Source organism: Hemitrygon akajei, chromosome 14 (assembly GCF_048418815.1).
Source record: "Hemitrygon akajei chromosome 14, sHemAka1.3, whole genome shotgun sequence".
In the NCBI taxonomy this organism is placed as follows: Eukaryota; Metazoa; Chordata; class Chondrichthyes; order Myliobatiformes; family Dasyatidae; genus Hemitrygon; species Hemitrygon akajei.
The window spans coordinates 102,598,154-102,610,350 of NC_133137.1; the positions used below are offsets into that span (position 1 = coordinate 102,598,154).

General features: G+C 37.5%; 1 protein-coding gene across 3 annotated transcripts in view; it reads right to left on the bottom strand.

Annotated features, from left to right (window-relative positions):
• Positions 1-532: 532 nt before the first annotated feature.
• The window catches only part of mest (mesoderm specific transcript), a 34,091-nt gene continuing 22,426 nt past the window's right edge, over positions 533-12,197 (bottom strand). For 2 of the 3 annotated variants that reach the window (XM_073066804.1, XM_073066806.1), the window contains exons 10-12: positions 7,843-7,919; positions 5,911-5,974; positions 533-3,355 (exon numbers count right to left, since the gene is read on the bottom strand). In XM_073066804.1, the coding sequence (XP_072922905.1) occupies positions 3,238-3,355; positions 5,911-5,974; positions 7,843-7,919 (259 nt within the window). In that variant the 3' untranslated portion in view covers positions 533-3,237. The remainder of the gene's footprint in view (positions 3,356-5,910; positions 5,975-7,842; positions 7,920-12,197) is intronic. The other variant, XR_012101468.1, reaches the window with a different exon arrangement.

A 12,197-nucleotide genomic window follows, 5' to 3' on the forward strand; every position in this document is an offset into this window, starting at 1 on the left:
TCGCTCAAGTTATAATCTTTATCCCGAGATCTGTGACCTCCAAACACCTCATATAGCTTACAAATGTACCTGGACTCCTTTACCCATGTTGGTTGGAGTCATTAGTCATCCTCAACATGCTAACATCAGGATGTGTTTTGGGCTGCTTTTGCCACAAGTTGCTGTGAGAATAGGAGAGAAGAATTGAGCTACTTTACCTTGGACCAACAGGAGCTGACATGTTGGGTAAAGCTGACATGTTTTCTTACATTGGAGGCATTCGTTGACTGGCTTTCAGATGACAGGCTGTAACCTTAAGAGATCTCTGTACCTTCTTACGCAAAGGACACGCCTCCTGTGGATACAGTTCTTCAACCCGGTCAGGTTCGGGCACTTTGACAGGATGCTTGCATATCCCTCACTATTTTGCAGCATCTGTTCTACAAAGATGGTACTTTAAACCACTGGGTTTAACAACTCCCACTGTTCAATGGGGAGGAAGTATCAATTATTTTCACTACTTTGATGAACGTAATCCATAGTCTCAAAGCAATCAAAGTTCAAAGTATATTTATTATCAAAGAATGTATTATACAACCTTGAGCTCAAAGTAAAACATCAGATTTTAATCAAATTGTGAAATCTTTGTGAGAAATGGACTGATTTCAGATAGACAGGAACCTCAAAAGGTATTTGGGTGGAATCCCGTGTCAGCAACATTTGAAATAGACATTGTAGTTAAGAAAGAAAACAGGTAGAAGAATGTGGATAATATTAAAATAACAAATATTCACAATTCGTGCATAAATGTGGTGGGGGTACAGCAGCATTCTGAGAGAAATATCAGTCCTTCAAAGTTGCACCATGATGGGGATTATAAGCAGTGTTATGTTGCTTTATTTGAAAGTTATAATAACTCAACTCACTTTGTGATATTTACAATTTTACAGTTTGTTAAACATTAAGGAACAAAATCAGCCATATAGTTTAAAGAACATTTTGTGAAACTTTACTCATAGAAATAATTATAATTTTTCCACTTGTTTATTCATTACTTGAACAAACTTTCTGCAGTCTCAGTTTCATTATACTTTAAATGAATACTCGTAAAACTCCAATATTCCACTATCAATTAGAAATCTCAATGGTTTGCCATTGAGCTCTCCAGATGCTGATTTATGTGATCCCATACTCCTTTTAAACTCACTGTGGTCCTGATTCCTAGTAGTCTAGAAAATATGCTGGTCTGTCACCAAAGTCACAAGTATGCTGGATTAATGGTGATTTAAAGCTACAGATGCACAATGTTCATATTGGACATCTGAACTCAGGCTGGTTTATGGAAGAAATTCATCAACAAATGTAGATAGTGTAGCTAAATACAGTATAGTATTGACAAATCATAGCTCCACAATATTCCTTTGACAAATGGGAAGTGAAATTTCACTAATGTACAACAAAGTTGACTGGGAAAATTAACTAGCAATGAGTAGAACTCAAAATGTATACCATCCTGCCACATGCATACCAAAAGAGCTTTGAAAACAAGAATGTGCAAATGGACCTTTTACTTCCATTACTTTATCAATATTACTCCCACAGTGTGAAAAGGTTCTCCACTAATCTCTTCCCTTTAACCTATCTGGAATGTTTTTTTTTATATATACCATCATTTGTCTTCAATCAACTTTAACTTCATGTTGAAAATTGAGTGACATGAACTTAATGTCATCAAATTAGGCATTAGAAACTATAATTAGACATTGTAAATTGAGCAGTAGCTTAAAAACAGAGACTGTTCTCCTGGCATTAAGTTTTTATACACTCATGTGCTCCACTGACTGTTATTCTCAAATAGTAAAGTAGTTCACATAACCATATAACAATTACAGCACGGAAACAGGCCATCTCAGCTCTTCTAGTCCATGCCAAACGCTTGCTCTCACCTGGTCCCACCGACCTGCACTCAGCCCATAACCCTCCATTCCTTTCCTGTCCATATACCTATCCAATTTTTAAAAAAATATATTTATTTATTAAATTTTTAGAAAATTACAAAGAATAAATGTAATGAAAAATTAGTAAGAAAAAGAAAAATAATATTAATCCTCCCCCTCCCCTTAACCCTCTCCCCCTTAACCCTTATCTATAGAAAGAAAGAAAAAAGAAAGAAAGAAGAAAAAGATTGCCTGGATATCGGAGGATCCCCACATGCTCCATGGAGTTCAAAATAATTTTAATATTTATTTTTACTTTCCCCAATTACTTTATAATTTTATCTTCAAAGGACCTATATATTTAATCCCATCTTTTGTAGATATGGGAGCCAAATTTTCAAAAATATATCATATTCATTTCTTAGATTATATGTAATTTTTTCAAGTGGAATACAACTATATATTTCATTATTCCAACGATCCATAGTTAAATATAAATCAGATTTCCAAGTAACTGCGATAACTTTTTTAGCTACTGCCACAATTTTTTTTAAATGACAAAATCGAACCTGTTTCTACCAGGTTCTGGTAGAGTTCGTCCTGAATTTTTTTTTTACTGGTTATTATTAGTGGTTATCTTAATCCTCTACATTTACTATCAAATTCTTCAGAAATTACAAGAAATTATTATCACCTGAAAGGCCCCAAAATCTCTTATTTATACACATTCTATTTGTTAGTTTTGAAAACATTTGCCCCGTGGATCATCTGTTGGGGGGGGGGGTGCGAGTGACTTACAATTGGTCAAAAGTGCCAGTAAGTAGACCTTACCAGCAAGAGATTCCCATGCTGAACTGCCACACCCTCATGCACTGAAATGTTCATCCCTGTATCTCAGGAAGCTAAATCCTGAAGCAGAAGACATGCTGCAAAATTAATTGTCGCTCAACAAGAATTTGAAAGACAAATAGTTTATACTTCAAGCAAGAAAGTGCCACCTAAATACTAACTTTATCTGCTGTGTGCTTCCACGCTTTATAGAGAAATCCCTTCACTACTAAATACCAGCATATATAATTCACCACTGATCCACAATCTTTTCATTTAAATTCATCCAACAGAGCTCCCACCTGTTTGCAGGTGGCAACTGCAAAATAACCTCTAAGCAAAGCAGAAAGTAATAGTATTATTGTTATTTGCAAAGTATATTAATTTAAAATATCTATAATCTTATTGGCCTATTATTTGTACCACAATTCCCATATTGCAGAAGAAGCTGGTGATCATTCATTGGTCAAGTTCCAGTGTTGTAACTAGAAATTCAGAAGGAGTTGATGAAGTTTGTGTAAGCTTGTTTGAAGCCCACAGGGTCTTCAAGCTGAGGGTAATGGCTGATGTGGTCATCGAGGATTGACACTGTTGATTTTGGTACCAATTTCCTGAAGGAAAAATAATTATGCAGAGTGGACATTCTTTCTTAGCCAAATGCCAATTTTATCCATATGTTGGGGAAAAAAAAAACAATCACTTGGTATGTTAACCATAGCCCCAAGAGTATTTTAGTGAATGGTGTTGATGGAGCCATTTGACATGTACAATTATTTACTGTCCTGCCTCGCTACAATGGTACAAATCAATATTATCATTTATGTTCTGAAATGCACCACATTCAATAGGTGGTTTTGATGGGCCTGAGTACCAGTAGGTGTTACGTTGTTTAACAGGTTATCAATGGAAGTGACTGCTTGTCAATTTCCAAAGCAATTCTCTTAAATGGTCTTCAGTAATTAAACTGTCAGCCTATGTTCTTCAGAGATAATAATTCTGATTATTGCAGGGAAGATGCATGTAAACCAGTATTTTGTTCCAACTCTGGTTCTCATTTGAATTTAACATTATTATGGGAGTTCGTTCATATGTATGAGATAACTATAAATCAAGCAGAATCTGTACAAAGTATTAAAGACATTTTCAAATTGTGTTAACCTCACTTCATTACTACTTAAGACCACAACACCAGCTACCCCACTTTGCTATTAATATTAATTTAGCAGTTTAGCATCAAAGTTCCACATAAAAAGTTAATTTCCCTGTGTCTGAGTGTGTGTGAGTACACTAACTGATCATTCTCGATCTTCAGAAGTGAAGAAGTTTTTAATCTCAGGCCAGTATACACTATGAGCTCCGAATCCAAAAAGTTATACACAGTCTCTCAGAGATTCTGACACTGACAAACCTTCATCACAATCATCGCATATTCGCCTAATATCCAATCAGTGACAGACTCTGTTGACCAATGGAATGATTATCACTAATTTTTGCCATTAACTACTGATCCAAGATTACCGGCCACAGTAAGAAAATCTTGTATTGGATAGTGACTTTCCCAATGCCATAATTTACAGCCAATTAAAAAAAATTTAAAGTAGAAATTGTGGCAGCAAGATAGGGAATAGCAAAATCACCGTGATTGATCTGATTGTCAATTTTAGTGCCAATGGATGAGCAATAGATAAATTTTTAAAAGAATCATACTTCCTGCATGGTTAGTTTACATTCAGAGGCAGACAGAAACCAGTTTATGATTTCAGCCAATACTTCACTGAATCAATCTAGGTTAACTACTCAGTTTTCTGGTGGAACTTCAATCAGGAAGTTTTAGTGGGGAGTTGTGGGGGGGTGGTCACCATTATAAACCCATCATCTGAATATCCAGTTAGGTAGAGATACACATTGGATTGTCCCTCCTACAAGTATTTTAGCTATTACGTTTGTAGTAATGAGAAAAAAGTAAATTGAAAGCTTGAGTAAACTGACAGATTTACAAACACTGCAACAAAAGTACAAATTGCAGCCTTCAGAGTAATTATTGTTTTCTGCTTCATTTGTCCCTTAAAGTGATAAACAGGAATTTGTTGTTTTAATTCATTCACTTAAATCTGCTACCCCCTAACCCCAAAATACACGCTTTCCAATTAAGGGCTTTACTTTCCAAACAAAATCAAAAGTGAGTTTTATACATATTACTGTCCCTCAGTACTCATTAATGGAAGTTTTCTCTTTCCCTTTGAATTTGCTTTTCACTACTTTCCATTTGTAAGCTTTCAATCTTAAGATTCAAAATCTGCCTGAACAGGATATAGGGAATATGCATTAGACTGGGATAAAACTGAGTGACTCATTTGGGACACATTTCTTGGAAAGAATGTGCTCCTACTGTTTTGCAATATCTTGTGACTTAATTTCTGGTTTTAGTTTAGCAATCACCTAGTTAGCTCCTATTTAGCCAACATATTGATTAACCAGCACCAGTCAAATTTACCCTGAATAGAGACAATTGGCTCCTATTTTCTCACTAGGAGAATAGGAGGCAAATGGCTAGATTATTTTAAAGTAATAATCCAGTCACTTACTTATAGAATTTAATACGTATTTCAGTAAAGGTTCTGTTACCAGTTCCATTTCGTAAAGGCTTAATATATTTCCTTTTTATTTACAGAATTAGACTTTTTGCTTTTCTGTAACCAATATGACACCAGTTCATCTTTAATCAGATGTGAATCTACTGTTCTGTGTATTCTATGGAACAGTGCACTTATAAATTTTATTTGGAACTTTTTTTATTCCAGGGTTTGTCTCCAATCACTAACAAAGATCAGTTCAGATAGTAAAAGCCATTTTATGTATTTTATTGTGTTTTTCACAATATTCCCATCACCAAGTCCTCTCATACATTAGGCCTTAGCAATTACCAATTACCTCATTTCGCTGTCCCTGCACAGAAAAAAAATCTATTTTTATAACCTTCCTGCTGAATTTCAAATTTGATTAGATTTATTGTATGCCCTCTCAATTTTATAACTTATTTAAAATTATAGAACACAATTACCCCAAGTCAAAGGTCCAGACAATTCCAGAGTGCTTCTATCATTTAAGTCATTTAACTGTTTTTAATACAGACTAAAGAATACATGAGAAGAAAACCGTGACTTACCGATAAAGATTCAGAAATTCAGGGTGAGGGTTCACAGAATCCATCGGTCCATAGATTAAATGTACTGTGATAAAACAACATGAAACACCAGCAAACCTCCGGTTACATTCACAGAATACTCAATTTGTTTAGCTCAGACTACAATTAAGTGAAACTAGCCAACTACTGGAATAATGGGAACTCAATAAAATGCATTGGTATTTTAAACACAAATTTCTACAGTCCATAGCCAAGGACTGGAGGTCCCGAGGTGGCCTGTTCTGGGGTTGGAGGGCCTGTCTGTATGTCAGGGGTTGGTTGGTAAAAGGGCTCGTTTTGCTCCTTATCTTACGTTTTGGTCCATTGCTGCTGCTTGTGTTGTTCTGTTGAATATTGTGGCAAGGCTATGTTGGTGCTGGAATGTGTGACAACACTTGTGGGCTGCCCCCAGCACACCCTTGGGAAGACCAGTTGATAGCGCAAAATGACATATTTTAATGTACATGTGATAAGTAAATAAATCGCGATATGAAAAGGCATGTTTTAGGGACTCTGCAACTTTCATCCAAAGAGAGGGAGGACATTGGAGAGTAATTTAAAGCAGGAAAATGAATGATTTTCTCATCATTCCTTAACTCAGGATGCTGAAGACAAATACTAATTCAGGTTTGCCAATTTTAAACTGGCGACTGTAATTTTCTCAAGGAGATGAACAGCATAGCACAAACTTCTAAAAGTTAATTACTGCAGAGCAAGGCCGATATCAATTAGAGAAAACATCTGTGGGCAGGGGCATTGTTTTTATTTGAATTGATTTAAATATTTAATTTTATTTTAAAAGTTTAATATTGAATATTTTTGAGGGCTTCAACATTAGAAGCATTCATTCACTGACAACTCATAAATCCAGGAACAAATCTTAATCAGCTTGCAAAGCATTTTTGAAAGTAGAGCTGTCAATTTCAGCGCAATAATCCCCAACAAAAGCACAATGATAATAACTGGATAATCTATTTTAGTGATAGTTCAAGGGTACATATTGGCCATGACCCAGGAGGTAAAATTTCCTCTTCAAAGTAGCACCAGGAGTTTTATGTCTACCTGAGAGCTTATTTGCATTATAACATTTTGGCTGTAAGGCCACTCCTGTCTCATCCAACTGCTCCATCATTGCTAGTATGTCAGTTAGTCTAGATGTTTAACCTTAATTCTCTGGAGTGAGCAGTAAACACCCAACAGAACAGATGGAGATAGAGACTAATAGTGCATGCCTTGTGCAGGAAGGCACAGAGTCGACTGTACTTCCTTAGAAGGTTGGCGTCATTCAATGTCTGTAGTGAGATGCTGAAGATGTTCTATAGGTCAGTTGTGGAGAGCGCCCTCTTCTTTGTGGTGGCGTGTTGGGGAGGAAGCATTAAGAAGAGGGACGCCTCACGTCTTAATAAGCTGGTAAGGAAGGCGGGCTCTGTCGTGGGCAAAGTGCTGGAGAGTTTAACATCGGTAGCTGAGCGAAGGGCGCTGAGTAGGCTACGGTCAATTATGGAAAACTCTGAACATCCTCTACATAGCACCATCCAGAGACAGAGAAGCAGTTTCAGCGACAGGTTACTATCGATGCAATGCTCCTCAGACAGGATGAAGAGGTCAATACTCCCCAATGCCATTAGGCTTTACAATTCAACCGCCAGGACTTAAGAACTTTTTAAAAGCTATTATTAATGCTTTTTGAGATAGTGATTTAGATGCATATCATATTTTTTACTAAGTTAAGTATTGTATGTAATTAGTTTTGCTACAACAAGTGTATGGGACATTGGGGGAAAAAAAGTTGAATTTCCCCATGGGGATGAATAAAGTATCTATCTATCTATCTATCATGATTATTTGTAAACACCTCTCACATGTATTAGAATAGTTTCTCCATTAAGATAAAGCCAACATTGTTCAACATACATGGAACAGAGGCAGAAATCAAGGCTCCTACCCATCGATCTCTGTACTTCCATCTTTGATTGATGAACTGCAAAATACTGAAAAAAACATTAAGTGATGGAATGTTATGCCCGCAGTTTTAAGAGCTAGGACAAATTGACTTGGAAACATACTATTAAATGAAAATCAAAGTATTCATAGCACATTTCTGCACTTCATCATCATGAGCATATCATGGGAGAAATAGTTGCTGTTTAGAACCCCTACTTGCTTCTTACACAGTTTAACATTCCTCACTGACTCTACATTCATATACACTCAGTGATCTCTTTATTAGGTATACCTGTACAGCTGCTCACTGAAGCAAATATCTAGTCAGCCAATCAAGTGGCAGCAGCTCAATGCGTACAAGTATACAGACATTGTCAAGTTCAGTTATTATTCAGAATGGAGAAGAAATGTGACCCAAGTGACTGACTGGAATGCTTGTTGGTGCCAGACGAATTGTTTGAATATCTCAGAAACTGCTGATCTCCTGTGATTTTCATGCAGAGGTCTCTAGAGTTTATAGAGAATTGTGCAAGAAACAAAAAAAAAATCCAGTGAGCAGCAGTTCTGTGGGTAAAAATGTCTTGTTACTGAGAAAGGTCAGAGGAGAACGGCCAGACAGGAAGGTGACAGTAGCTCAAATAACCGCTCATTTCAACAGTGGAGTGCAGAACAGCATCTCTGAACTCCAACACGTCAAACCTTGAAGAGGATGGGTTACAGTGGCAGAACCACTCCTGTACCTAATAAAGTGACCACTGAGTGTATTTCCATCCAGAAGATCCTCTGTATCTTCTGGCCAAGATCTCCAACCACGCTCTTCTCCTTCAGTGTCATCAAGTGGACATAGCCACAATCATCATGAGGAAACGCTGGAGATGGATTGGGCACTTGATGAGAAAAGAAGACAACTCCATCATCAAGACAACACTTCACTGGGTCCCTGATGAGTGAAGAAAACATGGGAGACCAAAGACAACTTGGCACCATACCATAGAGGCAGAAACGAGGACCCTGAACCACAATAGACAAGAGGGCCAAGGACAGACAGAGATGGAAGGCCTTCATTACTGACCTAAACACCAGCACCGTATCAGACAGTAACATAAGTGAGTGTATTTCACCTTACTCCAGCTTATATGATCCCATTATAAAATTCAGTCAGCATTAGCAAATAACAGCTGGGCCAGAATGCCATTACACTTTCCCCATTTGGGGAAAATATATTGACAAATATTTATACATTTTCCATTTTCAAGACTTGCAGCAATTGACAGAAGTAGGGTAGAGGATTCTTTAATAAGAAGTCCAATTTTAAAGTAAGCTAACAATAAATCAGTTGACTGTGGAATATTCTCCCCACATTTTTCCCTTCAAAGTCCAGGGTGATAAAAGGTCAAATTACTCATCACACCAATTCTTTTTGAATTTTATACTTTTAAATTTATTTAGAGATATGGCGAGGAAGAGGCTCTTCCAGCTCACCATGCTGCGCCACTTAACAACCAGCCAATTTAACCCTAGCTTATTCCTCGGACAACTTACAATGACCAATTAACCTACTAACCAATACTTTTTTGGACTGTGATAGGAAAGCAGAGCACCTGCAGTAAACCCATGCACACATGGGAAGAATGTTCAAACTTTCTTATAGAGGACCTTGGAATTGAACTCCGACGTCGCAAGCTGTAATAGCATTTGATGACCACTATGCTACTGTAGGGCCCTTCTGTTAACATTCTTGCTTGACAATCACCTGCTTTAAACTACACTCACCCTCTTATCCTGGGGAAATGGAAGGTTAAACAGTTAACACATATGAATCTCAATCTCCAATCATCTTCTTAAAGGTTAACAATGGGTATTTATCTCCTCTGTGTCTTCAGTCAAATGTATGGCAAGTTTATTTAGTTAGCCTATTCGTAAACATTTCTTGCACTTAAAATGAATTTTGCATTACTTTGAGCCAATGTGAATAAAAACCAATCAGAAAACTTTACGAAGGGTCTTGGCCCGAAATGTCAACAGTGCTTCTCCTTATAGATGCTGCCTGGCCTGCTGTGTTCCACCAGCATTTTGTGTGCGTTGTTCAGAAAACTTTATGCTGAAATATGATTTAATTAGGAAAATTTAAATAAAAAATGCAATAAAAACCACTAAAGATAATACAGCTCAGCACGTCAGAGGTAGCATAAAATATGCTTTATTGGGAACTCTACCAACTTAAATAACCCTAATGAAAGGTTTTACACCAACTTGCACCTTCTTTGAAGTTAAATCAATACTGTACAGTTTTGACTAGAGATGTCCCTTAGTATATTTTCAAGGTCCCATTAACAAGCATGTTTACTGACAGCACTGGATTATCTGTACTTAACCCAATAACCCTTAATCCAATTCCACTCAGATATTCAGCTCTGCAAGTTTCAGCGGCATCGATCTACATTACCTGCTGCAACTTCCCAGTTGCACAGTTCTAAGGAGGAAAATTAAAGGCTTTTGGACAAGATACGAGTAAGAAAACCTCATCTAAGTGATCTCATGCTCAGCTCCAATGTCAGATGTAAACCAGCTGGGAGAACATAAATGGCTCTTTATACATAACAGCACATTCTATTTTAGTTACTCTGGTATTCAGCAAGATTTTTTTGAAGGCTTTCAGCTCTGTTGCATGGATTTGTGTTCTTTCCATTAGATGCAATTTCTGGCCATTTTTATATTTTCCTTGACCAGAAAATAAGGCTTTAGAAGGACCAGGAAGAATGGAATATGCACAAAGAAAACAGGGCCTCATAAAAGGCAAGGCCTGTATGAAAGCTACCTACGTATGGTACTCCTCCAAAGGAGCTAAACTAAAGTGAAAAGATACAGAATCCCATTCCTGGATTGAAGGAACATATTACAAGACTAATAATCTCCTGTACAGGATCAGAGAAAAACTTTCTACTTGATGAGTGATGCTTTCCTCACTTGATATCTCCCACTTGCTTTTTATCAACACTTCTCGTGGTAGTCACTCATTGGAATTCTGACTAAACTGCAAAATAACTAATGGATAAACTCCCATGTTAAAACTAAAATTTAACTCATTTCTATTCTAACTCCTTCTCTGTAATTTTAAAACTGTGGCACTACATGCATTCTACTCAATCACTCAATTTCATTTGAACCTAGTTCAGACTTAAAGCATGGAACCTCTGTGTCAAGTTTAGAAAAATGAGATGTGATCTCATGTCAACGTGCAACAGTCATAAGGGGCTAACCAAGGCAGCTGCACAGTTGATGGGGTATATAAAGCCAGGAGACAAACTCTTAAAAGAAATTTGACCATTCAGGACAGGACTGACAAGGTGTTTCTTCATGCAGTGAGAGATAAATGTTTGAAATTCTCTGCCCTGTTGGGCCGTGGAGGCTCGGTTGCTGAATATATTTACAGATGTTATTATCTTACTGAATGATGGTACAGGCACACGGTGCTCTTTGTCCTCCATTTCAAACACTTACAGGTCTACAGGCCCATCTGCCTCCCCCATTCTCTGCCTGTGTTGCATGGTGCTGTGAAGGGAACCTGCACTGAATCTCGGTCCTTCACGGGCACTCCCCCAACAACAAATTGCCCACAGTCCAATGTGGAGAGACTGTGGGCCAGGGGAAGTGGTACAGCTGTTCACTTGGCATATGGTGTTCAGTTTGGTCTCTTCATTATAGCTTTAGAGAAGGTGCATAGGAGAGTTACCAGGATGCTGCGTAGATTAGGGAGCATGTCTTATGAGGATAGGGTGAACAAACTAGGGCTTTTCTCTTTGGAACTAGGAGGATGAGAGGCACTGTTCCCTCTAAGCTGTGCGGATGCGTGGCCACAGTAACTAAAACGCCCCCAAGCACACAGCCTCTGTTGCCACACAGCTGGAATTGGACAAAGCTAGAAAAAAATTACAAAACATGTAAGATTTTCTTTATTGTGTTCCATTATACCCTTATACCATTCTACCCATTATACCCTAGATAAATGTGATTTGTTCAATTTTCATTCTAAATATTCATATTACAAAAACCTTTAAAGAGTCACACAGTTTTTCAGCCATGTAAAAATTTCCTGCTCAGAGTCTGCAGCTGTAAAAAAAAATAGAAGGAACATTGATGAAAGGTGACTTGATAAAGGTGTACAAGAGGCATAGAGTGGAATGCCAGCGCCTTTTTCCCAGGGCAGAAATGGCTAATTAGGAGTAAGCATAGTTTTAACTTCAAGGTGATAAGGTGATTGGAGGTAAGTATCTATGTGGGGGGGGGGGGGGGTAATGTCAAAGGTAGATTTTTTTTTAATGCAG